A 27,903-nucleotide genomic window follows, 5' to 3' on the forward strand; every position below is an offset into this window, starting at 1 on the left:
ACAAGAACTAACTTGAAGAATCTGGAAATCTGCCTGTCTTGCCCCAAACATCTTTTTTCTGTTCTTCCTTTTATGACAAGATTGAATAGCATTATTTGTCAAACAGACTTGTACAGAGCTGTTCTGTTTGCCCATAAAGTGTCTCAAACTTGCCTGTTTTAGGTGTAGGATGTAACTAAATACTGTTCTTTAAAAGGCCTCTCCTGGTTATTAAGCCAGGTAAGAGAAGTAGAATCTCGAATCACCTAATTGAAATGGTGACACAGGTTGTCCTTTCTCAGCCGTTGGGTTTCCTTTCATCTCTGAAGGCCTGTAGGTACCATGAGGAAAACATTTAATTCAGAGGGTGAACCCAACAGTAGGAAGCTGAAAGCAGAAGTGTTTATCTCCCTCTGCATTCAGACCAGGCTCCTTAGTGCACTCATCAGACTCATTGCTGCCCCTGCTGTCTGCTGTTGAGCCTTCACCACCACTCATTCAAATCCCCACAGCCTACAGATTCCTACAAGTCATGTCCTTTCTAGTGAACCCTTTTTAAAGGGTTTTATATCACACACAGTGCCTAGTCCAGAGCTTGTTGCCTTCACTTTAACAAGGCAAAAAAAAAAAAATGAAGTATTTGTCCTGGAAACCTAAGCTTTCAGTAAGAGTAAAACTGTCCTGAAACAAAACTGTTTACATCTGTTATCTGGAAGCATCACCTATTTGGTGAGATTCTACTCAGAATTCAGGTGTTAGTTTTAATGCCTAGAGCAGTATGTCACATTAATTGAAGAATTTAACCATATCTATCATTTGTAATATATTTCATTCTCTCATATAAACTCTTAGGATTTTTCTTTTAATTTCAGCAAGATCCATATATAGCATCTATGGAACACCATACTGATTGGGTAAACGACATTGTACTCTGTTGTAATGGGAAAACATGTAAGTATTTCTTTGGATTATTATTGGGCTTCTGATATATTTTTTGTTTTTTATATAAGCTTTTTTATTGAAACATACATACAGAAAAGTACACACACTTCGAGATTGCAGTTCAACACAATTTTAGAAAGTGAATACCCAAATCAAGAAACAGAATATTACTAGAAGCCCTCTTGTGCCACCCTTTGCCACCCTTTCAGTTATTCCCTCTTGCCCTAAGGTAACTGCTCTTCTGTCTTCTGAACACCAAAGGGTAGTTTTGCCTTCATTTGAACTGTATATAGACTCGTACTATATGTATTCTTCTTTTAGCCTTATTAATACCTCTTTTTGTTCTCATTTTGGTGAGATCCATTCCTTGGTTTTGCAGTCCGAGTTACAGGAATTTTTCTCAATCACATTAGTTGAGCCTTCAACTGGAACATTAAAAATGTTTGCACTGCTTGTTTTAAAAATATATTTTTTTCTTTGAACATGTGTCTTGAGATTTTAAAAAATTGAGGCAATATACAATAGGTTCTAGAAAGAGCTTTTAGGTATGTTTGTGTGTGTAAGAGAGAGAACATGTTAGTTTGAAATAATGTTACATTGTTATAAGTTTTCAAAGTTGTAAGTCATACTACTAAGGAGTTTGTTAATTCTTTGCTTCTTCTAGTAATATCTGCTTCTTCTGACACGACAGTAAAAGTATGGAATGCACACAAGGGATTTTGCATGTCAACATTAAGGACACATAAGGTAAAACAATACAGTTCTCAGTGTCTTTAGTGTAATATTGGGATCTCAGTACTTTGTGTGGCTCATTTTATTACTGATCTACAGAATAGATCATAGTATGTCTGTTCTATTACAGGATTACGTAAAGGCCTTAGCATATGCCAAGGATAAAGAACTAGTAGCATCAGCTGGGTTGGACAGACAAATATTCCTTTGGGATGTGAATACTCTAACAGCATTGACTGCCTCAAATAACACTGTCACAAGTAAGGTGTTTAAAAGAAACTTCTTTGAAAGTGATCCAAGTTAACATAAATAAAGAATGGTTTATAAAACATTTTTGATAGGTTTGCATCGAGAGAGTGTTTCATATTTTGAGAGTGCTTCTACCTACAGCGTTCTAGCCCCCAAGAGTATGATTGAACAACAAAGAGCTAGTTCCTCACTGCAGTCTAAAAATGGTAACTTCTCCATGTGTAACCTGGTTATTTTTTGTACGTGTGCATGTCTTAGCTCCCTAGCTAAAATGTAAGTCCCTGCAGGGTAGAGGAGACTGTCTTACTACTTCGTATCTCCCACAGCATTCCCTGGTCCAAATCCATACACTCAGCAGGTATTATTGAAGGAGGTGGTGATTTTCTGACAAAGTAGGTGGTTTTCTGACTTTTTAAAGTGTTAAGAGCTTTTGAGTTAATAGCCAAGATGAAAAATGCCCAGGAGAAAGAAAGAAAAGGTTTCCAGTGCCAGTTATCCAATTTTCTGCCTTTTAGAGCAGCCCTGAGGAATCAAGCCAATTCCAGAAGAGCCAGAACGGTAGAGTGCTTCTAGAGGCAATCCAGAGATGTTCACAGCATGGATGATTCATCAGCTAAGAGATCTCAGACTACCAAGTCAGGCTCATACAAGTCTAGATTTGAAATTGAGCTTCATGCTTGGCCCAACCTAGTAGAGTCCTCTAGGCCAGGTTTCAGAAGGGACTGTTAGGAGCACATTTTTGGCTAGGCCTGACCTGGAAAGTCTACATTGAAGACATGGGCCTGCATTCTCTGGATCCCTACATTATAGGTCCATTTTATAATGACTCTGTGGAGTGTTCACATTGACATAGACAATACAGTTTTACTAATATAGCCTAGTATGTGCCAAGAAGGGTAAGTTGGGAGACTTGTGTTTATAATCTCTTGATTGTTGTTTTGCCTTGTTTTCCAGGAATATGTGAAGGTCTCAACATTCTGTTTCCCTTGTTCTTGATTTTTCACCTGTACATTATCTCTGATTCATGAGCTGGTCCCTGTTGGGGCTGTCATGGTACATCATTAGGTTTTAAGTCTGGATGTAAGGCCTGCCTCAAAGAGACACTAATGGGAGGGAACAAAGCAAAAAAAAAAAGCAGGTTGTCACAAGGTCAGGGCCCAGGCTTAGTGGATACAGATTCTGCTACATCTTGCTTAGAGTTGTTTAGAGAGGATATCACACTTTTTTTTAATACATAATAATAAAAATAACACTAATAATGGCTAACCTGTATTGAGTACTTGCTACAAGTAGACATTTTTCTAAACAGTACATGTAGTAACTCATTTACTCAACTTTTTAATATGTTTGTAAAATTGGGATCATACTATATAGACAGTTTCATATGCATCTTTTTTCACTTCAGTGATACTGAGAGTATGAACATGATTTTTGCTATAGTCTGAATTCCTTCCTGAAAGGTTGTACCTATTTATCTTCACATAAGTAATATATGAGAGTTCCATTGTACTGTTTTCTTTTTACAATCAAGTATTACCTTGTTTTTTGTCTTGGTGTATGAAACAGTGTTTTTGGTTTGATTTGTGTTTGAAAAATACTGAAATTGAACATTTTTTTCATATTTATGGCACATGAATAGCTTTAAACATGTCATTTAAGCGGATAGCTTTTCAGTGGCACTGCAATTTATCAGATATTGAGCATTGTGTATATTCAAATCCAGAAAATATGTAAATTTTGATAATAATACTGTTTAGATTTATCTCCATTATAGGTAGATTTCTTTTCCGTAGAGTACTTATAAAGATAAGATTTTCTAAATTGAATAATTAAACTTGCAGTTTTTGCTGACTAGTTACTAAACAGCTGATGATCTTGTTAACATTTAGCTCCGTTTATCCTCAATAGCTTCTTCTTTAAGTGGAAACAAAGATTCCATTTATAGCCTGGCCATGAATCAACTGGGAACAATCATTGTATCAGGGTCCACTGAAAAGGTAAGGAGGAGCTTATTTCTTTATTTAAAAAAAAAAAATTATTTTTCACATACCTTGTCTCCTATTTTTTAAGCAGGTATTTTACGATTAGCTTCTTTATATTTATTTATTTAGAGACTGGGTCTCACTCTGTCACCCAGGTTGGGGTGCAGTGGCATCATGATCCTGGCTCACTGCAGCCTTGACTGCTGAGGCTGTAGCGATCCTTCCACCTCAATCTCCTGAGTAGCTGGGACCCCAGGCACACACCATCACGTGCATCAGGCCACTCCTTGTCCCATCTGGCTAATTTTTGTATATTTTTAATAGAGACAGGGTTTCGCCATGTTGTCCCTCCAACTCCTTAGTGCAAGCAATTCACCTGCCTCGGCCTCCCAGAGTGCTGAGATTACAGGCATGAGAGCCACTGTGCCCCAATCGGGGGAGCTTAAAGGGTGGTTTGAACATTAGAAAATAAAGAAACCAAAATAATTTAATCTGTGTAATTATTAAATATATGGACAGTGGTTTTGCCTAGTGGGTGCTAAACAAAAGGTTTTATTTGAATAAGTAAGAGTATAACTATAACTGTTGTGTGTATAGTGACAAGATAAAGAGGCTGTGCATTTTTGATGTTTGAAAGGCCTAATTCCCTGAGGTTGGGAGGCTTAGACAGTGTCCATTGGCAGAAGTGGTATTGCCTTCTCAGAATATAATGGTTATCATTTGACTTATGAGAGTTGTCTGTTATTTAAATTTGATACTGATATATTTAGTTTGTGTAATACTCTATTAAAATTCACAGGTGTTAAGGGTATGGGATCCAAGAACATGTGCAAAACTAATGAAGCTTAAAGGGCACACGGATAATGTGAAGGCATTGCTATTAAACAGAGATGGCACGCAAGTATGCAGTTTCATTTGGGTGTTTACCTAATAACCTTGTTAGAAATTTCCGCACTTTGTATACTATTGCATAGGTTGATTTGAACCGAAAGCCACACTTATTATAAATTGTCTAATTAAAAAATTTTAAAATACTAAATTGCACATATAAGCTACATTTAAAAACTATTCTATTTGCATCACTTTTAACAAAACAAAGAATTTCCTTAGAATAATTCTGATGCAGATGAGTATATGCATTTATGGTGCATAGGGGCTAAAATAACTAAAAACATTACCTGTGTAAAGCAAAAGGAAGCTTTGATATCAAATGCTTTTTGCCAGTGTATTAAGTGGAAAATTTGCTCACAGTGGGTCTGACTTAGGGGCACATTTTGTCAGTTGACTATGTAGATGTAGTTGATAAATTTAGTTTTCTAACATAATGCTCAGAGTGAACATTTCAAAGAAAAACATTTTGGTAATGTTATACATTAGCTCTGTTGGCCACGTAATTTGTGAATTATAAATCACAATTCTGTTCTGTAGCAATGGAAAATACTTTTTCATCAATGTAGATAATAAAAAACAAAAACTGAGCATCATTTTATGGGTATGACATATGTCTACCATGTACCCTTGACTCAGCCATTTTTTTTCCAGAATGCAGTGATAAGTCAGAGATAACTGGAATTGATTGTGATAGGGTTAGAAAAGGGCAAGTAGAAAGATGATGAAGTGAGAAACACCATCAGTTTCTTTTCCTGTGGAAGTTAAGACTTTAGACATGAAATTGCTAAAATTTCATGTCTAAGAAATTGCTTTAGACATCAATCAGAGAAGCCGTCGCCTCCAGAAATGAACAGAAGGTTTGGAAACTAGTCTAAGGAAGGAAATCATTTTTCAGAACCAGGAGAAGAAAGATTTAAAGATACCTGTGGAGGTATTTGGAGATGTGAAGGATCTTTTTTTTTTTTTTTTTTTAATACTTTAAGTTTTAGGGTACATGTGCACAATGTGCAGGTTAGTTACATATGTGTACATGTGCCATGCTGGTGCGCTGCACCCACTAACTTGTCATCTAGCATTAGGTATATCTCCCAATGCTATCCCCCCACCCCCACAACAGTCCCCAGAGTGTGATGTTCCCCTTCCTGTGTCCATGTGTTCTTATTGTTCAGTTCCCACCTATGAGTGAGAATATGCGGTGTTTGGTTTTTTGTTCTTGCGATAGTTTACTGAGAATGATGATTTCCAATTTCATCCATGTCCCTACAAAGGACATGAACTCATCATTTTTTATGGCTGCATCGTATTCCATGGTGTATATGTGCCACATTTTCTTAATCCAGTCTATCATTGTTGGACATTTGGGTTGGTTCCAAGTCTTTGCTATTGTGAATAGTGCCACAATAAACATACAGGATAGGATTTCACTTTAGTCCTTAATTTGCTCATCTGCAAAGTGAGAATCATAATATATAGTTTATATAGTTGGTGAGAGTGTGTGTATATGTATATATATGTGTTAATAATAAGTATTTTCTTAACTGTAAGCCAGGGCATTTCCTAGAGCTCTCAAGTTCCTTTGTGGCCTCATTTTCACATGACTGTAAGAATTACCCAGTGCAGTCAGCTCCTCACTGTTTTGCAGTGTAGCTGCAAGGCTGCACTTCAGATGGTTGCCCGTGTCTCTTCAGTTAGCTTTGCCAGGATTGGGCGGGATCATATCATCTCCATGGTTTCCAGAAGGGGGCTATGGGCCTGGCAGACCTTCTAAAGCTCTACCTGTCTGCTCCATCTCTTGTTTCCTATCTATGCAATTATGAATGTGCTTCTATAAAAGATGATTTAAGTATCACGTGTACAGTTAGAAATGCACTTCATCTGAAGTCAGCTACACTCATTGTAAGCAGAGGAAATATTGTGGTTCTACTTTAAAAACTGCCTGTTAGTCTCAGAGTGCAAACTTGATAGGTATCACTCTTCATCTAGTTTCTCTTCCACCCATTTTCCTTATTGGCAACTATGGACTAAATGTAAAATTACCACCAACAACCAAGCATATTTACGTTAGTGAATTGATCAACAAAAAACTATAATAACTGCTTATTTGGGAAAAAGAGATGAGAAAAAAAGAAACTCTTACTGATTAATGAATTGACCAACAAAAAACTATAATTACTTATTTGGAAAAATGAGGTGAGGAAAAAAGAAACTTCTACTTACAGATTCTTGAATTCTTGTAATATGGAAGAGGTGGTTATCAGTTACTGGGCCAAAGTTTATATTGCATCCTGCTAAATTGCCCTGTGAGCTTGTAATATAGGGTATCTGGTGGCTTTGTAAGTCAGGAATTGGCAGTAAGATACATATCTTATAGGCCAATGAATCCCATGAATATCTACCTGTTGCCTGATTCTTTTGTTGTAGAATAAGATTCTTATTTGCCAAATTTATTTGAGGTTCTCCCTGAGGGAGTTCTGCCTGTAAAGAGATCAGCATTGCAGTTGCTTTGATTGGTGCTAACATTATTGGGCAGAGCCACCTGTCTTTTTATTCCTTTTACTTAGGCAATTCATTGCTTGAGGAGCTGGGACAACCTGCCATCTTGATTTGAGTCAGTCATGTCCTTGTATGTCACTCAAAGGGTTCTTTTGGTAATACAAGTCTGCTGATCCTAGCTTATGGGTCTGAGGGTCTCAGAGCATCAGGCCACTTATTGCCCCAGCTTACGTTGTCCACTTGGCTGATCTCTGTTGGCACTTGAGATTGTGTGTTAGTGACCATCCCGGGAACACTCCTGTTGGTCAGCAGCAACTTGGCCTCAGTACACTGGTGCTTCCTATCTTCATTGGCAGAAACAAAGAGCACCTGATTAGGGCTACAGACTATTCCACTAAATCTGATTTAGCAGAATCATTGAAGGACATTCTGTCCTAGTCCCAGGAGTTACCTCATAATGAACATCTTCATGTTTATCTATGTTTTTCTAGTGGAAGGATGGAGGCAGTGGAAATGTTTTGATGACTCCTCCAGCTCCTACAAGATCTCAGGCACTAGAATTCCTATAAAACAGGACATTCTTTAATTATACTACCAAATGCTGCGAAGAAGTTGGCCAACATAATACTTTCAAAGTGGTTGCTTTGTTGGGGGATCTGCTTTTCTGTAGTCTTAGAATACTGATTACCATCAGAGATTACTTGGCGTTCTATATCAGGGTTGATACAACTGTGTTTCCTTATCTGCTTCCAACTGTGCACCCTTAGTTTGGGACTTATCCTTTCCTGTTACAAGTTGCCCCAGGCCACGAGGACTTCTAACCCATCATATCTTACTTTCCTTGTCCTCTTTAAGTTGTCAAATCTTACTCTGTAGATGCATAGTCTAGGATCTGAGGGATCAAAGCTTTACTAAAAGCTTTGCCACCTCAGAATAACACCTCTTCCTGGAATGGGGAGCCCCTCCTTGGCCCCTACACCATCAGATTGCCACATTTCTCACTCACATATGTTGCAGATTTGCTTTAACTTTGCTCCTGACGTTTGCTTTATTGGTTAGTTTCTTGGTTCCCTTGTAAACTAGCTGGAATAGGTTATTAAACTACTGATGCTCCTGGCATCTTGTGGGAGAGTTTCCTAGTATGTGTTCATTTAATTAAACATGCTTAGAGTTCTCAAGGGCCCTTAAAGTCATGGGGCAGGCCAGTAAATTTTTATTCCTGAAGGCCTCATGTATTTGGGCACCTTCCAAATCTCCAAGCCCACAACTGTCTTTCCGTCTTTGAAGCTCTGCTTACTTAACTTCATACTCCAGCACCAGCAATTGCTTTTTCCTCTGGGCCATTCTTTTTCCTAAGGAAATCAAGTTTTTATACTCTTCTGCAAGTCACCACAGTAACATGCTGTGTGGATGCAGGGTGTCTAATTCAGTCTTTTTCCGCCTGAGCACACTCACAGTGTGCTCAGCCCTAATTTGTGTGTCAGCAGCTTCTATGTAGTTGACTCTCTTGAGCCATCAGAAATTGTCAGAATTGCCAGTGTTAACTCACTTGAGGCTTATATGGAAAGTGTCCAACACAAAGAGTGAATGGTAAGCCTGAGACTAGATTTTGTTTCTGATTCTCGTCAGTAGAATCCAAGAGACCTGGCCTCATCAGGAATCCAGAGCCATGAGACAGAGGTGTAACCCAGGACTTCAAAAGGCTTGCTGGCCTAGTGCAGTGTTTGTCAAAGATAGTGAACATCAGAATCACCTGGAGAGCCTGTTAAAGCACCAATTGCTGGGTTCCAACAGAGTTTCTGCCTTGTTAGCTCTGAATGAGACCCAATAATTTATATTTTAACAAGTTCCCAGGGGACGCTGATGCTGCTGGGACCACACTTTGAGACCCATGGGCCTAGTGCATACTGCTACCTTCATTTCCACTGCTTTCAAACTCTATCTCCCTTAGTAGTAGATAATGCGAGTAGGGCTTGTCTACAGGATTGACCAGAAATCAACAAGTGGCCAGGTAGAGAGGACAAAGGCAGTTCTGCTCAGAGATTTCTCCTGCTGGAGTATCTCTAAGCATAATTAATAGGTGTCATTCATCTAGTTTCTCTTCTATCCATTTTCCTTATTGGCAACTATAGACTAAATGTAAAATTACCACCAACAACCTAGCATATTTACATGAGTGAATTGATCAACAGAACAACCGTAACTACTTATTTAGGAAAAAGAGATGAGGAGAAAAGAAACTTTTACTTGCAGATTAGTGAATTGATCAACAAAACTACCCTAATTACATATTTGGGAAGAATAAGGAATTTTCCCAAAATTACATAAATTTGGTCACTTTAGCCTGTGGTGCATGGTTGTCAAGCCTTTATCAGAGGCAGAAACACAGGTTAATAGAGTTGTGTGTTTGACAGTGTGGACTCGGGAGAAGTCAAGTGCAAAGCACAAGAAAGCAGGAACTTTGTGGCAAGTTCTAACTTTGCCTTTCTTTGTTTGCAGTGCCTTTCAGGCAGTTCTGATGGGACAATTCGCCTTTGGTCCCTTGGCCAGCAGAGATGTATAGCAACATACCGAGTCCATGATGAAGGTGTTTGGGCGCTGCAAGTCAATGATGCCTTCACACATGTGTATTCTGGTGGAAGGGACAGGAAGATTTATTGTACAGACCTAAGAAACCCTGACATTCGGGTGCTAATTTGTGAAGAAAAAGCACCAGTTCTCAAGGTATGTCATATGTTAATATTTTAGTTTTATAATTAAGGTTGTTACATGTGTTAGCCAAATAGAGCAAAAGCTATATTAAAACATGACTCAACTGCAGGGTTCGGGGGGAAGGTTTGTAAAAAAGATATTCCATCATGAGCAGAACTTGACAGGGTAAGGAAGAGTAGGCATCTGTCTGGATGGAAGAGTGTCAGTATGAGATACTCTGGGTCAGTTCTGGGGCACTTTTGTGTTTTGCTTTTTTTTTTTTTTAACAGTTTTGTAAGTCGCCTATAGAAGAAAGTGTGACTTCTTGGTACATCAGTGATGCATGGCTGTCCCACTGATGAATTGTAGTGAAATTGTCTCATACTTGCTCCTGAGCTTGCCTGGCTTTCCTGAGCAGTCCTTAGGAAGAGAAATATGAGGAGTTAAGGTTATCTGTGAGCAGACAACAAAGCAGAGGAAGGTCAGGAAATGTGTCCATGGTTTCAGGAGTAAGGAAGTGGAAGAGTACTCTCCTGAAAGAAGAGAGAGCAGGCTGCTTCATACTCCAAACCACCACTGCCTCAGAGCAGCCCTAACCATCAGGATCTACCATGTGGGTCAAAGGGTTCTTGAGGAAGTCTTTGGAAGCCATCCACATGAACACCTGCTGAAAGTGAAGCCTGGACTGAAAAATGGCCAGTCGACTTGTTCAACCTCACCGATAGTCACAGAATTTCACATTAAAACAACAGTGAAGAAGTTTCCAAAATTTTTTTTTTTTTTTGAGATGGAGTCTTGCTCTGTTGCCCAGGCTGGAGTGCAGTGGCGCGATCTCAGCTCACTGCAAGTTCCACCTCCCAGGTTAATGCCATTCTCCTGCCTCAGCCTCCGGAGTAGCTGGGACTATAGGCACCCACCACCACGCCCAGCTAATTTTTTTTTGTTTTTTCAGTAGAGATGGGGTTTCACTGTGTTAGCCAGGATGGTATCGATCTCCTGACCTGGTGATCTGCCCACCTCGGCCTCCCAAAGTGCTGGGATTACAGGCATGAGCCACCACACGTGGCTGGAAGTTTCCAAGTTTTAAAATGGAGGCAGAAAAATACTACCACTCCCTTTTCTCAGAAATCACCTAAAAGGAAAATGAGAAACAGAACTGCAGATACCCATTCTCTACGAAACTAAGTGACATCTGAAACCTCAGACTGTTGTGTAGGAGGAAGGGCTGAAAAGAGGAATGGAGGTCAAATGCGATGGTTGGGAGGATGTCTGCAGTCTAAGAATTCAGACAAAACTGGCCAAGTACGGTTCTTTAAAATAGATGGCATATCCTAATGGACCGAACCAGTAATCCTTTAGAGAAGCAAGGAGTCAGAGCTGAATTAATAATCATACATATACAACATGTGTGCAGGCAGCAGGCTGATGTGATGGGGAGACAAACTTGGAGGAGAAACACTCTGCATTATGAGTTCTGCAGCTGCCTGGATCTCTTGCCGGGATGTTGGCTGTGGGGAAAAGACTGAAAGAACTTGGCACAAACATAATTATATGTTATAAGGAATATCATCTTGAACTGAGGAGGATTGCTGCTAGCTAGGAGTCCTGCCCTGTTCCCACCACTGCAAACCTGCGGTTTCCTGATGTGGGAAGAATAGTGGATGAATGTAGAGTGATTCCGCTTGTGTAATATATACATGCACATAAACATATTCTTATATGTGCAGTATTTTACATACAGAAGAATATACAGTAAGCTATTCCCAGGTGTCCCGTCCTTAGGTGAGGGTTATTTTCACTTTTACTATGTTGTTAGGATGTTTTTTACTTCAGACATTTTCAAAGTAAAAAGAAATTTATTTCCTTGTTACTATAGAAACATAAAAACTGGAGTAACATGAAGAGAAAATTATGGAAAGTCTTTATCCTTTTGACTGTATCCATTCAAGTACCTCAAATTGACCACACTTAAAATTATTGGCCACTGTTTTAGGTGAGAAATTACCCCATTACACTTTTATAGGGCTATGAATTTATTTAGCAAAGAAAAAGACTCTCTCATTTTTCTGTGCATCCTTAGTTTTTCACACATGCCCAGGTATTTAGTCACCACAATTGTTGAATGAAGGAGTTGATATTAATAACGTATCTAGTCCTGGCAGTTCAGAAGAGTTGACATTCCACAAAGCAATATTTTTGTGCTTTGTTTTCAGATGGAGCTTGATAGATCAGCTGATCCTCCTCCTGCAATTTGGGTTGCAACAACTAAGTCTACAGTAAATAAATGGGTAAGTGAGCTATTAACCTGGCAAAGGTTTATAAACATGTATTTTGTTATCACAGACCTGTAGACGCCAGTTGCAAATGCTCAGTGTGGCCCTAACTCTAGCATGCTTTTGGGCAGGGGCAAAAACCTGAAAGCCCTGTGAATGTAGGTAGAATCCTAAAGACCATACTAAAATTAAGAAAATAGTCAAAATGACTATTCTGACTTCTTTGTCCGGAGCCAAGATACATGTTCCATGTCCTTAGAATAGACACTGTTGCCTGGTAAAACCAGTAAGTCTTAGTACATCTTCTGACCTCATGAAGCTACATTTGAAGATAGGTAGCCCAAGTACCAACAAGGCAGGGAAACTCACCAGGATTCAAATTTGTTTAAACATAAGAGAAAGCAGAAAATTGTGCTTTCAAATTAGTTTTCTTTTTCCTCATAGCATGAAGAACAGGGATAGAGATAGAGGATAAACAGAAGTCATCCAAAGTGCACCGTTAATTCTTAAATCTTAATTTAAAAAGACTTAAGTTTTCTTGCTTACCAGACTATCTGTAGGTAACAAAAGAGAAGGTGTTTGCATTTATTCCTGTTGACATGCAGGTCAAGTGTTCTTTCTGTATACTTATTTTTTAAATGTTGTATATCTTGTGTTAATTTCATCATGCCAACTTATGACCAATATAATTTTACCTGGAAGAGCACGCCTGCTTTCATGCATAGTTTTCTCTCCCAAAGACAATATTCCCTTCTTAAAATTTGTTTCTTTCTAAACGATGATAGATAATTGTACTGTGACCAAATATTTTTCGGTTGATGTAGTGGTTGTTGAGGTTTTCTTGTTTGTTTTTTGACTTTATTTTTCTTGCCACTTTAAACAGGCTGGCAAAGCTTGTAGAGCATAACATGATCAAATAACAAATTTTGTAATTTTAGACTTTGAAAGGAATTCATAATTTTAGAGCCTCTGGAGATTATGACAATGACTGTACAAATCCTATAACACCTCTTTGTACACAACCTGACCAGGTTATTAAAGGTAAGAAAATGGAAGGTACTGTACCCCTTATTGAAGTTAGCGATAGTTACTTAGAGATTGACAAAAATCAAGACAATGACCTTTCTTTAAATATAATCCTGATGTAAACAAAAGATAATACATTGGTTTATTTTTAATATAAGGAAAAGGTTTTTTTTTGTTTGTTTGTTTTGCTTTTTGTTTTGTTTTGTTTTTTTGAGATGGAGTGTTGCTCTGTCACCCAGGCTGGAATGCAGTGACGGGATCTTGGCTCACTGCAACCCCTGCCTCCCGGGTTCAAGCCATTATCTTGCCTCATCCTCCCGAGCAGCTGGAATTACAGGTGTGAGCTACCATGCCCAGCTACTTTTTATATTTTTAGTAGAGATGGGGTTTCATCTTGTTGGCCAGGCTGGTCTCAAACTCCTGACCTCAAATGATCTGCCCGCCTCGCCTCCCAAAGTACTGGGATTACGGGCGTGAGCCACCACGCCCAGCCAGAAAAAGTTATTTTAAAAAATGCTGTTAATGACTTTTAAAGTGGACTTTCTTGAGTCAATTTATTTGCCTAACATCAGAATAGCCATGATAAAGCCAGTAACCACTTCATAAAATACATAGGATTTAATATTGTACTTAGATATGAGGCAGAAAAGGACAGATATGATCCTCAAATTCTACATGCTGCTGCTGATTATGGCAAAAAAGCAGCATATGTTTAATGTCAGAGTTTGGGATTAGAATTTTGTATGGCACATTCATTTGTTCATGCTGTTAAACCTTTAGAATATTCATTCAGGAAGCAAAAGATGGGAAGCCAAAGTTAATGCAAAATGAGACTAATACAGAGACTTCCTGTCATCATTTTGACTTTTCCCAGTGGATAAAGCTGTTGTCCCTCAACAATTTTCCACTAGTACCCCCTTGACATGAAGAGCCCTTTAATCCATAATGTATTATTAAAATCAGATAGTTTTTCTTTGAATGTTTATAAATGGACATAAATAATTTATGGGACTTGAATTGCTTTAGATATAATTATATAGTCTTTAGGTTTGCCTTTTCCTTTCTAGTAGCTAGTACAGTTTATGTTCCTGTTAGATACCAGTTAACAATTGTTACCACACCATGAATTTAAATGTAGAAAGATTGTTTTACCAATTGTGTTTTTTTTTCCCATTAGGGGGTGCTAGTATTATTCAGTGCCACATTCTTAATGATAAGAGACATATATTAACCAAAGATACCAATAATAATGTGGCATATTGGGATGTATTGAAGGTGAGTATTTTTTGGGGGCTAAATATAGGTTGTTAGATTGTATACCCCCTTTATTTTTTATTTTTTGTATGTGATAAGATAATAAATATAAATTAAGATGTAATTGCAGTAATACTTTATGGGGTGGTATATACTTTCTTATATGAATATTAGATAAGATCATAGTTCATCTTTTTAAGTAAATAAACTGTTTAAATGGAATCATTTTCTCTGGTTAGTGTATTGCAGACAATCTTATATGCTGCCTTACCTTAAAAGTCTCATCCTTGTAGCTATTGACATCTTAAGCCAGATAATTATTTGGAGGTGGAGGAGGGGGCAGGTAGGGGGCTATTCCATGCATTGTAGAATGTTTAGAACATCTCTAGCCTCCACCTAGTAGTTGCCAGTAATACCCCTCCCTCCCCCTAGGTGTGGCAACCACAAGTGTCTCCACATGTTGCCAGATGTTTGGAGGGAGGAAGAATGGTGTAAAATCACCCTAGATGAGACACACTGGAGTGCACACAATAAGGTTGGCTGTTTCTTAGGATTTATAGACATCACTATGAGCATTAGTTACAACTCTGGGTCATGTTACAATAACTCCTTCTGGGACAGTTGAAATGCATGAAGCTATTCAATCACATTCCAAATAGCAGTGAAGCATTTGTAGGCAGATTAAAAAGTTAGTCTGCTTTTATCATTCTCACCAGTCTCTCTCTTAGTGTTGTTGGTATACTTGTTCATTTGTTCAACAGATATTTCCTAGATCGAATGATTGTCATGTGCAAAGAACCATGCTTGAGGGTCATAAATGATGAAAAAGTCTTTACCTTGATCCCCTTTGGTAGGAGGGACAAGTGGAATGGGAAAACCTTATAGATAAAGAAGGAACAGATTTCAGGATAGCTTATGGATGAGGGAAGTCAGGAGAGCTTCGTGGTGGAGAAATCGTTTGAACAAGGACTTAAAGGTTTCCAGTAGATGCATAATGGGAGTAGAAGGAAGAGCATTTCAGGAAAAGGAAATGAATGGCAGAGGCACAGGAAAAGGATGGTATGTGCTTATTTGGGGCAAGGTGAGCAGCTTTGTTTATTTGGAGACCAGAGTAAATATAAGGAAGTAACAGGGGTGTAAGATTGAAAAATGACATTTAGGTCATTTCCCAAAGAGCCTTCAGCTGCAGGACCCAAAGTTGGCCTTTCTTTTGTACTCCTAGAAGAACCTTAGATAATTTTAGAGCAGGAAAATCTCATGTTGAGGGCAGTAGTTGTTAGTGTATGTAATGGGAAACTGAAAGCTGGAAGACGTCATGATTGGAGATCTAAAGGAAGAGACATGAGCACCATAGGAAAGGTTAAATAAATAAATAAAAATAAAGGACGAGACAGATGTTGAGCTTATTATAAAGGAAGAATTGAAAACAGCTGGTATTTTGGTTAAGCTCCTGGTTATAAAGAAAAGAGATTCACTTAATGAACTAAAGAATAAGACAGGCAAGTTTCTTGCTAGGAAAAAGGGACTGTCACTGAACAGAAACCTTGGCTTGACTACCATTTTTCCTCCCTGTGGGACATCTATGTGGGAAGTCCATTATGAAACAGTTGTTTGGTGAGCATTGCTTCAGAATGAGAGGCTTTAGTTCTTTGAGTAGAAAGTTTAGTTGCAGCAAGCTTCAAAAATCTGATTAGTTTTTCTCTACAATAGAGAGATGCCTGTTGGGGGTGGGGGTAGAAACACATTGATTTCAGAGAGGGTTCTCTTGGGGACTGGCAGGATCCAGAACAGCCCTAAGAAACTCATCAGCAGAAATTATTGATTCTTCACTTTGATACTCTACCACAAATGTGTCCCTAACTCTGTCCTGTGGCTGGACTTCGCCTCATGCTGCCCAGGACCTAATTGTCTCCAGAATACCCAAGAGAATCTGATCAGGCCAGCTCCTCTTTGAGAGTTGACCTATCTGTTTTCTGTATATGGGTCTGTTGTCCACTCTTGGTCTGGTTAACTGAGGCCTGAGTAGAATCCTGCTGTCTGAATGGGAGGTACTTCTACTTAGATGGGGCCAGCATACATCATGATTGGCATTTCTGTGTACCTAGCAGCTTCCCATATCTAGACCTTGAAGTTTTGATATCAAATGATCTGGTGTAATAGACGTGGCTAAACAGTGTGGGACAGTCAGTTTTTTAGGAACATTGGCTTGGGAGTTGGACAGAGCTGCATTCTAACCTTGGCTGTGCCAAATACTCGCCAAGTGATCTACGGAATATGCTAGGGAACATCTCTAAAATGGTTTCTTCATTCCTAAAATGTCGGGGGTGCCTATTATTGGTGATGTTGAGAAGCACAGTGTCTGGTACATAATAGGAGGCTGTTGCACTAATACAGGTGAAAGGTGATATTTGTCTAGACTAGGGTGGGAACAAGGGGGATGGAAAAAATAGAATGATTAGGAAAATATTTAGGCCTGTGAACAAGAGTGATACTTTTTTTTTTTTCTTTTTTTTGATACGGAGTCTCATTCTGTTGCCCCGGCTGGAGTGCAGTGGCGCAACCTCAGCTCACTGCAACCTCTGACTCCCTGGTTCAAGCGATTCTCCTGCCTCAGCCTCCCGAGTAGCTGGGATTACAGGCATGCACCACCACATTGGGCTAATTTTTGTATTTTTAGTAGAGACAGCGTTTCTCCTTGTTGGCCAGGATGGTCTCGATCTCCTGGCCTCATGATCTGCCCGTCTTGGCCTCCCACAGTGCTGAGATTACAGGCATGAGCAACCGTGCCTGCCCAAAGGAGTGATACTTTAATGAAAGGAGTATGAGGAAAGGAAAAAGCAAGAATGAGTCCCAGGTTTCTTGATTGTCCAGTTTGGTGAATGGAAGTGATGTAGGGAATGTAAGATGAAAAACAGGTTATCAGGAGAAAAGGACATGCTGAGAAAGATGTTGAATTTGAGTTTCTGTGGGATATCTGAATAGAGGTGTTTGGTGGGCAGACAGCTGTACAGTCTCATGCACAGTTAAAGAACTGGGCTGGAGAAAAAGGCTCAGCAGTCATCAGCTTGTGGGTTACAGTTTGATGTCATAGGAAATGTCAGAGTTTCCAAGGGACATATGTAGACTGAGAAGAAACTAAGTCATCAGTCTTTCAGGGATGTTGGGAAAAGAGGAAGCCACAATAGTATATGATTTTAAAAAGTTGCGGGGGAGTAAGAAAACAAAGAGCCAGTGGCAGCTCAAGAACTAATTGAGTGTTTCAAGAAGGAGCTTGCGGTTAGTGGCATTAACCTGCTGTGAGTTGATTTAAGATGTGACTTAAATTATTAAATCATGGATTTAAATAAAGAGGGTGGCCTCTGGGTAGAGTCTTAAGGGCAAAAGCCAGGTAGAGTGAGTTGAGTAGTGATTTGAAGGTGAAGAAACAGAAAATTTGACTGGATAATCTTTGAAGAAATTTGATTGGAGGGGTAGGCAGGAAGCGGCGGAAACTAGAGAAGATGTAGGAGTCAGAGGGCCAAAGGAAGCTTTTGATTTTGTTTGGTTTTGTTTGGATATTTGGGTATTTTTCAGATGTAAGAAATTTGAGCATATTTCATTGCTCCTGGGAAGAAGCCAGTAGAGACATTCATGGGTAGATGACAATACAAGGTCATCCCAAGAAGCAAGAGGTGAGGGGGACCGGAGCACAGTCAGAAGGGACACCGTTTTCCTTGCACCAGGGAGAATGATAGAGAAAGTTAAGGGGATTCTGTCAAGGCTTCTCTTTGTTTTGAGAAAAAGGAATCAGAGTCATGTGCTGAGGGTAATGGGGAAGGTGGCAAGGTCAGAGGTAGAAGAGAGATTTAGTTGAGATGGACTGCAAGACAGTGAGCCCAGGGCTCAAGTCTCCAGTAAATGAGGGAGAGTGGCAGGTTGCTAGATGGCAGTGAAGGAAAGGTGTACAGTTTACTGCTGCTAAATGACATAGGCCCCAGAGAAATAAGTTTTTACATGGAGATGGTAGAGTAATGGTCTCCATGTAGCATCAAGGAACAATGGGATGTGGGAAAATAAGCAGTCCCCCTTTGAGAAGATGGCCGACAACTGGGACCCTCGAAAGAGCCACGTTGCTGTTAAGATGAGGTGGTATATTATATCAATATCAGCACAATTAAATACAGTTTCTTCCCAAATACTATTTTGTGCTTTTTTAATTTAAATTTTTTATAGCAGCAGATTATTTTAAAAAAGGACCACATTCTTTTTGAAATGTATTTTAGACTGTTTCACTTAGACACATGTGAAAATTTGTAAAATTTTGAATAGCAAAGTCAGAATCAAGTGAATTCACCACTTAATATTGATCATTATACTTTCTTTTGATGTATAGGCATGTAAAGTTGAAGATCTGGGCAAAGTGGATTTTGAAGATGAAATTAAGAAAAGATTTAAAATGGTGTATGTGCCAAATTGGTTCTCAGTAGACTTAAAAACAGGGGTAAGTTAGCAATTGATACTTGTATGATTTGGGATAATTGAAGATTTTCATTATAGCTTATAATTATTATTAGTTACAGAGTCCTGTGTTTTTAGGTGTGAAAAAAAAAATTGTGTTAAAACTTAAAATGCAAAATGGAATAAAAAAGAAAAAAACAAAATTAAAAATATATTAAAAAAGAAAAAAATTTAAAAGTTACAAAATGCCTTTGGTATCCCAGGAAACTAAATTGTGTTGTTGCGTTGAATCACACAAAACACATTTTGGTTCCTGAATTTATGACTTAGCACTTTAGTCAAATAGTACAAATAAATGAAGGTTTAGAGACTTGTTTGGAGAATATATTCAAATGGGATGCCACTAAGTTTTTTCTTTTGATAGATGTTAACTATTACTTTGGATGAAAGTGATTGTTTTGCTGCCTGGGTTTCTGCAAAAGATGCTGGTTTCAGCAGCCCTGATGGGTCAGATCCAAAATGTGAGTTTAAGTGTCCTTCATTTTTTTCCTCCCTTCTGAAGAGAAGATGAATATGAGCTGTTTTTTGCTAAGTACTTATCTTTGTAAAAGTTCTCTATATTTTGTTGACTATGTCCTAAAAATGTGGTATGTACAAATACCTAATGTATACAAATCATTTTAGTAATTTCATATGGAAATAGCCGTTTAAAGAATCTGATTCTCGGCCAGGCGCAGTAGCTCACACCTGTAATCTCAGCACTTTGGGAGGCCGAGGCGGGTGGATCACGAGGTCAGGGGATCGAGACCATCCTGGCTAACACGGTGAAACCCCGTCTCTACTAAAAATACAAAAAATTAGCTGGGCGTGGTGGCAGGTGCCTGTAGTCCCAGCTATTCGGGAGGCTGAGGCAGGAGAATGGCGTGAACCCGGGAGGCGGAGCTTGCCGTGAGCCGAGATTGCACCACTGCGCTCCAGCCTGGGTGACAGAGCGAGACTCTATCTCAAAAAAAAAAAAAAAAAAAAAATCTGATTCTCATGTTTGTTTTTAAATAATAGCTGTATCTGAACAACCAAGTAGAATATCTCTTTGCTCCATAGCATCATTGCTTTAAACATTCTAAGATAAAATTTTAGCAGAATTGGCAAAATGACTAAAGTCTTTATTTTAGACATCATTCGCATTGGGTTAAGAATTTAACATCAGAATATGTACAAACTTACAATTTTTATTCTATTTTTAGGTTAAAGCCAAGTAACTCGCTTTTCCATTTTATCTCTTTTTAATTAACTTTTTTGCAGTGAATTTAGGAGGACTTTTACTCCAAGCACTCCTGGAATATTGGCCTAGAACACATGTGAATCCAATGGATGAAGAGGAAAATGAAGTAAACCATGGTCAGTTTTTATATTCAGATAGTTGCATAAAAAGTTAGAGGTACTTACTTAAAAGGTACTTACTAAAAGGTACTTACTTAAACCGTTAGCTAAAATATTTGTGGTGTACTCAGTTTATTGTCCTCTCTTCCATATCTCAAAGTAGGAACATTCATCCAGTCTTAACTGAGACTGAGATTCCAAAAGACCAGACCACCTTATGATATGGCTTTTAGTGAGACTGCTCAAGATAAATAAAATACCTATATTTATATTCAGATGACTTTTGTCTTAAAATGAGGCACCTTAACAGACTTATTTCCAAAATATTCTTCAAGGTACCTCTGATCTTTTGGATTAACCTCCAAAGCTAGGTAGTTAGCTGCATCAGAAAGCCAGGTTTGTCATTGCATAGTCACTCTTCATGTTGGGCTGAAATGTTGGTATTTCCTAGTCTCATGGCCTACCTGATTTTGACTCTGTTTCAAAAAAAAAATTCAAATTCCAACTCAGAAGTGACAGAGCATATGCTCAAGCATGTGTAAAGAATTAATGTCACTGAGGACATCTGAAACGTGTGTGTGCCATAGGCAGTGGCAGTAACGTTCCCTGAGCAGCAGAGGAGAACATGTTTTGAATATATGCATTTGGCTCAGTTTGATCAAAGGAAGGGGAAACAAGAACTTAGAATTTCACATCCTCATGTGTAACCTACGGCTGGTTGAGGAATCATTGAGTCCCATCGACTGAGGCTTACTCTGCTGAAGATTCTCTGCTGGCCACCAGGAGTGAGCAACAATGGCGAGTACCTCCTGCCAGGGACTTTGTTCTGGCTGTCAGATTCACCCATAATGATATGTGGAATTTAAATCTCTCACATGAGGATGACATGCTTCCTTGAAAACCAGTCTTCTGATGTTCCTGTCAGAGAGAGGGTGCTGTTGCCCTACCCATGGTGGCTTTTCTTTTACATCACCTGACACACTTTGATCCCTGTCAGAATTGTACAGTGGACTTTGAGCTAAAGAAACTGATGGAAAAATCTTTCCACAGAGGGTCAAGAAAGCTAGGTTCTGGGTTGGGCTCTGCTGCTTAACAGCTATGTTGCTGTGGGCAAATCATTTCCAGTTAGATGGGATACTCTCAGCCACCCAAATAAGCAATAAGGATTAAGTTATCAAAACAGTGGTATAGTCATGCACCCTTTGGATCTAGGCTTTGGGTGAGGAGTATCACCCAAATCACCAGAAATCACGTCATCCTTAACATCAGACTGCATGGGAAAGGTAGGGCAGGGCATGGCTACTATCCAGAGCTCAGACCACAGCACCTGCAGCATACTCAGTGGACACTCTGGAGTTGTTCAGATGGTGCTTGGTGAGCAGCTCTACTATTCAGGGGCCCTTACCAAGTTTCAGGTGGGGGTACTAAAGACACATGGGTATGGTCCCTGTCCTTCAGGAGCTGATGTTCTGGTATGGCAGAGAGTTACTTATGGAAAGCATTCTGAGATAGAAGGGTGCTAGGAGAGAGGTTCCACAAATGCTATAGGATTTCAGGGGGTCAGATGCTTCCAGTTTGATGAGGAAAGTGTCATGAATGAATTGGCACTTGAGTTGGTATCACCCACCTGTGCTAGGTCAAAAGTTTATGAAGAAAGCAGAATGGAGCTAGGCGTGGTGGCTCACACCTGTAATCCCAGTGCTTTGGGAGGCCTCTAATATTTGTTGACAGTGATTTTGACGTCTGTGCTTGTTGGGTCATTTACTACTTCATGGCTTATGTTTAGGCTGCCCTGCCCAGCAGCCTTGAACCCAGGAGTTTGAAACCATGCTGGGCGATACAGCAAGATCCTGTCCCTACAAGAAATGTAAACAATTAGCCAGGTGTGGTGGTGTGTGCCTATAGTTCCAGCTACTCAGGAGGCTGAGGTGGGAGGATCACTTGAGCCAGGGGAGGTTGAGGCCGCAATGATCTGTGATCACGCCACTGCACTCCAGCCTGGGCAACAGAATGAGACCCCATCTCAAAGAAAAAACAACAGTGGAAAGGAAATCTGCAGAGAACAATAAAAGCAAAATTGTGGACTCCTTGAGGATTTTTTCACAAATGCTTCTGTCTTTAGTTATGGCTGCCATTAAATGTAATTTTTTTTTCCTCAAGAAATTTTTCTGAGCTTGGGTGTTCTACAAAAAACAAAAACAAAAACAAAAAAACTCTAGAATCGTTTATATACAGGCTGTCCTAGACTTCCTTGTGGCTGAAGTAGCTGGTTATGTTTTTGTTCTGAATCTCAAACATTAATCTCTTTTATTAAAATCCTCTAAAATACAGTCATTTTTTCCATTAAATAGACCACAAGTTGCTGTGTTTCTTATTTTCAGAAATTTAACTTGTTTTTAACCTTTATTTCTAACTCTGGTGGACTTAGAGGACATTTGAATTTAATCTTGCAATGTTTGAAGCTTGTGGGAGTAAAATGTTTAGAATCTGTGTTTTTAGCACTAACTCTGATGTTAACACCACCTGCATCTTTTCCTAGTAAATGGGGAGCAGGAGAACCGAGTGCAGAAGGGAAATGGATATTTTCAAGTGCCCCCACATACACCCGTGATCTTTGGTGAAGCTGGAGGTCGCACACTGTTCAGGTATGGGTAAGAAAGACCAGAGGTTCTGCCTGAGAAGGTATCCCATTTGCTAAGAAGTGTCGACTCAAACTCAGTATTTCGATATTAGAAATAGTTTATTATTAAATTCTAGGGATGCCAGGGATTGGAAGCATCCCATGTCCATGAGATAGTGAAATGTCTGCTGCTGTTAGACCACATTCTAATTGGGAGGAGAAACTCTAGTGTTAGAATGAGGTAGAATACTTTGCCTCGAAGCAGCTTCTCTGTTGGTTTCTGTAGATAATTCTCACTTTCCTTCACTTTGCCCATGTGACTGCAAGGGCCAAGCAACAGATGATACCACTAGAATTCCCTGCCCACAGAAGAGCTTCAGAGTACATTACATTACTTTTCTTAGGCTGATCCAGCCAAGATGAGCTGGGCTGCTCCTGGGAACTGTTGAGGCTGACACTGACACTGCCTGGGGTGCCAGACAGTTATGTGTGGGGCCCTTCAGGGAAGGGCTGGACTGGTTCACCTCCAAGTTGCTAGCAAGGTCCTGGTAGAGCCGGGTGAGAGCTTACTAGTCTATAGGTGCCAGAAGAAAGAAAGAATAAGACATGCTTGTCTTATTCTTGAGTGCAGGATTATCTATCTTTCTGATAGTTTCCTGAGTGGTTACCAGAAATATTCTGACTTCCACTGCGTGTGAAAGTCTCTGCCATGCACTGTGGCACTAGCTGGGGACCTTTACTGGGTGCTTTGCTTGCACCCAGGTTTCCTGTCATCACCCAGGGACTCCACGAAGCAGCTGTAGTGTATGCCTGGCCTTGGAATCTGGGGGCCTGATTTTAGGGCCTGCTTTCCCTTTTAGCTGAGTGAGTCATTCTTCCAGGCTGTACTTTTATTTCCTTAGCTGTCAAGTGGGGGTTATCCTACATGAAAACCATGAGGGTTCCTCCCGCTAATATTTGTTGACAGTGATTTTGACATCTGTGCTTGTTGGGTTACTTACTACTTGATGGTTTATGTTTAGGCTGCTCTGCCGAGATTCCGGGGGTGAGACTGAGTCTATGCTTCTTAATGAAACAGTGCCACAATGGGTAATTGACATCACTGTGGATGTAAGTATCCTCCACTGCCACTTTGCTCTTTTATTTTTTTGTAACTCATGAAATTAAGAACTGCTTTAGACATTATAATTTTAAACCTTAATAAAAGCTAGACTCCCAAGTGGAATCCCCATCTGCTTCTTTGCAGTTCCAAAGTTGCAGAAATAGTACTGATAATTATTTATATATCTAGCTTTGTTGGTTTTTAATTATAAAAATAATATATGCTTATTCAACAAAATAATAAATGAATGAAGCTCTCATCTTCCCCAAGCATTCATTCTTGCCCATTCACTCCCTATCCTTCCTCCCAGAGGTAACAACTATTAATAAATTAATGCATAGACTTCAGTACTTTTTTCTTTGCATACAAGCATATATTATTTGTGTACATAGATGTGTCTACAGTTCATTTTATATTGCACAAAATCTCTTATACTGTTCTGCAACTTTTTTTTCACCTAAAAAAATGTATCCTGGACATCTTTTCATGTCTGTACATCTTTTCATGTCTGTACATGTGAATCATTCCTTTTTAATGACTGTGTAAGATTCTGCTGTATAAATGTACCATAATTTATTTAATCAGTCCCCTATTAATGGACATTTAGGTTGTTTCCAATGTTTTCTATTACAAACAGTGCTGCAGTGAACATCCTTGTACATATATCTTTGTGTGCTTTTTAGGATAAATTCCTAGAAGTGGAATTGCTGGATCCAAGGGTATGCACATTTTAAATTTTGATAGATACTGCCAAATTGCCCTCCACAAAGGCTGTAGTAGTCTACATTCTCACCAACAGTGTATGAGTGCCCATTTCCCCACACCTGCACCAACACTGGATACTTCTAATCTTTGCTAAAAAATAGGCAAATAGTATCTCATTATTTTTATGTGGATTAAAAACAAATTAATAGTGAGGTTAAGCATCTTTTCATATTGGCCATTTGTTTTTCTTCTGTGAATTACCTGTTTGTATTCTTTACCCATTTTTCTATTGGGTCATTTTTCTTACTGATTTGTGGGGTGGTGGTTTATATTGAATATTAACCCTTTAACTATTATCTGTGTCTCAATTAAATTTTCACTTTGTTCCTTTTGCCAGGTGAAAAGATTTACTTTTTCTATAATCAAATTGATCCTTGATGGCTCTTAGTTTCATGTCTTGTTTAGGTATTTCCTACTCCAAAGTAACAAAAGTATTCTCCTATATTCTCTTCTAGTTCTTTTATGATAATTATGTCTAGCTCTCTAATCTATTAGAATTTAGTCTTCTGTTTGGTGTGAAGTAGGATTTAGACTTTTTCCAAAGGGACAGCTAGTGTGCTAGCAGAATTTATTGAAAATCTGTCCTTTTTCTACTTATCTGGGATGCTATGTTTATCATGTACTAAATTTCTGTATACACATGGGTCTGCTTCTAGACTCTCTTATGTACTGTTGGTCTATTTTGTATCTTTCTAAAGCCATATGAAAAGGAATTTAATCTTTAGAACCTTCAGAAACTTTATTTTCTGTCCCGGATATACCTCTAAGACTTAAAGCCAATGTGACACCTGATGGATATTCCATGGTCTTCTCTATGCCTGAGCACCCCATAAGCCACTAATTTCTTTGAGTGTGAAACTCACCTGGGACGCATTGCTGACTTTAGCCCTGTGGCTTATTCTTGAGAGGAGACATCCAGACAGGATGTGACATGGAGGCTTGGAGGGGATTAATACCCTGAGAAAAGATGACCACGTAATTTTATCCTTCATCTAAGAATGTGGTTTACTTCATGGTAGACATCTGGGTTCTTGGCTGAAGTTTCCACTCTTTCTTAACACCTCAGACCTCACTCTGATGTCAGAGGGAAAGAAAATGGGAGGACTTTGGTTGGCCTTTTCAGTTGGATGATGGGCCTCACCAGCACAGAATGTGTGGCTTTGCTCAAAGGTGAACGCTGTGGGTTTCTCTCAAGACACTTAAGTTTTTGTTTGGGCCTTTAGGTATCAACTCCAATATTTTAATGTAGAATTGAGATTCTGGTTTGTATGGCTTAAAAAATTAAAGTTTGTTTCCCTTTAATACCTTGTACTGTTATCTAAGAAGAGCCATGCTACAATTTCATATTACCTCTAATGTTACATATATTTTTCTGATGAATTTTCTCGAAGGCTGACTTAGGTAATTTGATAGCTTACTATACATTTCATAGAAAGTCACTTTTAATTGTAAGATAATTATTACTTGCAAGTCATGTTTTCCTATTAACATTATTTTCATTTATCAACTAATAGAAACTGTTATACCTTTTTAACTTTTACTGTTTCAGAAAAATATGCCCAAATTCAACAAAATTCCTTTCTACCTCCAACCTCATGCATCTTCAGGAGCAAAAACCTTAAAAAAGTAAGTAAATATATGGTTTCTTGATCTAATTAACTACTAGAGAGAATTCCTTTTCCTTATGATTGCTTTTATAGCAAAGGAAGCAAATACCAGATCTAAGGCGGATTTTATAATATTCAAAGTTTATACAATTAAACCACTTACCAGGTACCAACTTTGGCCGATTACAGGTGTTCAAAAATAAATAAGGCCAGGTACAGTGGCTCACGCCCATAATCCCAACACTTTGGGAGGGTGAGGTGGGAGGATTAATTGAGGCCAGGAGTTTGAGACCAGCCTGAGCAACGTAGTGAGACTCCTGTCTCTACGAAAGATTTAAGTAAAAAAATTAGCTGGGCATGGGAGCACACGCTTGTAGTCCAGGCTAGCCAGGAGGCTAAGGCAGGAGGATAATCAGAAGTTTGAGGCTGCAGTGAGCAAAGATCATGCTACTGCACTCCAGCTTGGGCAACAGAGAAAGACCCTGTCTCTAAGAAAAAAATGATAAATAAAACACACATTTTGTCTGTTGCCTTAATTCACAGTTTAGGACCCAACCTGTATATAATAGTTGTTTTTATGGATACTTAAGGAATAATGAGAGTGAGAGAAATAAATGAGCTTTTGGCTGGAGCTTCCAGTAAGGCTTCTTGAAGGACGTGGAATTTGAGTTGGACATGTAATGATTGGTAGAACTTCAAAAGATAGATATTCCAAGTCCAGGACACAGTGTGATCAGGGATGTGGAAGTGGGAGCATGCATAAGATAGTGGAAAGTAACATGAGGACCCATGCACCTGCAGCATGGGATGGAGGGGCAGCAGGGGGATATTAGGAGGTAAATTGGAAAAGCAGTTAAAGGTTTTGTTGATGTTGGATTTGAATGCCAAGCCATAGAGCGTGCAGTGACTAAACACCAGAAACTTTTGAGCCAATGTGGGATATGGTCCAGGGAGACCCAAGAGAAGAATTTTAGTAGTGTAGTAATGGGATGCTAAACTATGAACAATATGTATTCTAGCAAATAAAATAAAAAAATTTTTAAACCTTTTTATTACAGAGATTTCCAAACTTATATAGAAAGAAGCTAGTGAGCCCCCATCGTCCCATCAGATAGCTTCAGTAATTATCAATACCTTGTTAAACATTTTGCTTCACCTATACCTCTACCTGCCCTCCCACCCATCTCTCTCTACACACACACACATACACACACACACACACACACACACACACAATTATTTTAAAGTGAGTCCTAGACATCACTTCAGATAGATTTAACAACTGAAGTTCAAATGATTTTCAGAGCGTAAGCCTTAGTTTTTTGGTATAATAGTTATTGACTGTTATCAGAGATACAGAAGTAGGGTGTTGATGAGTCTAGTTTGGGACATACAGTTTGAGGTGCCTGTAGGACATCCAACTGAAGATACCCAACCAGCTGTTGGGTTTGTGGTTTAGAAGAGAAGGTTGAGACTCAAG

At 39.1% G+C, this 27,903-nt stretch overlaps 1 protein-coding gene across 3 annotated transcripts in view; it reads left to right on the forward strand.

Moving 5' to 3' along the window:
* WDR48 (WD repeat domain 48) overlaps positions 1-27,903 on the forward strand; it is a 44,435-nt gene that overhangs the window by 13,016 nt on the left and 3,516 nt on the right. Inside the window, exons 3-18 of one of the 3 annotated variants that reach the window (XM_063602741.1) lie at positions 852-930; positions 1,586-1,668; positions 1,784-1,913; positions 1,995-2,108; positions 3,811-3,899; positions 4,684-4,785; positions 9,768-9,992; positions 12,173-12,247; positions 13,171-13,273; positions 14,436-14,533; positions 18,885-18,992; positions 19,374-19,470; positions 20,252-20,347; positions 22,869-22,974; positions 23,972-24,059; positions 26,366-26,442. In XM_063602741.1, coding sequence (XP_063458811.1) covers positions 852-930; positions 1,586-1,668; positions 1,784-1,913; positions 1,995-2,108; positions 3,811-3,899; positions 4,684-4,785; positions 9,768-9,992; positions 12,173-12,247; positions 13,171-13,273; positions 14,436-14,533; positions 18,885-18,992; positions 19,374-19,470; positions 20,252-20,347; positions 22,869-22,974; positions 23,972-24,059; positions 26,366-26,442 — 1,670 coding nt within the window. Of the gene's footprint in view, positions 1-851; positions 931-1,585; positions 1,669-1,783; positions 1,914-1,994; positions 2,109-3,810; positions 3,900-4,683; positions 4,786-9,767; positions 9,993-12,172; positions 12,248-13,170; positions 13,274-14,435; positions 14,534-18,884; positions 18,993-19,373; positions 19,471-20,251; positions 20,348-22,868; positions 22,975-23,971; positions 24,060-24,734; positions 24,771-26,365; positions 26,443-27,903 lie in introns of all 3 variants that reach the window. The other 2 variants (XM_055109689.1, XM_003826083.6) reach the window with 2 other exon arrangements.

Source organism: Pan paniscus, chromosome 2 (genome assembly GCF_029289425.2).
Source record: "Pan paniscus chromosome 2, NHGRI_mPanPan1-v2.0_pri, whole genome shotgun sequence".
In the NCBI taxonomy this organism is placed as follows: domain Eukaryota; kingdom Metazoa; phylum Chordata; class Mammalia; order Primates; family Hominidae; genus Pan; species Pan paniscus.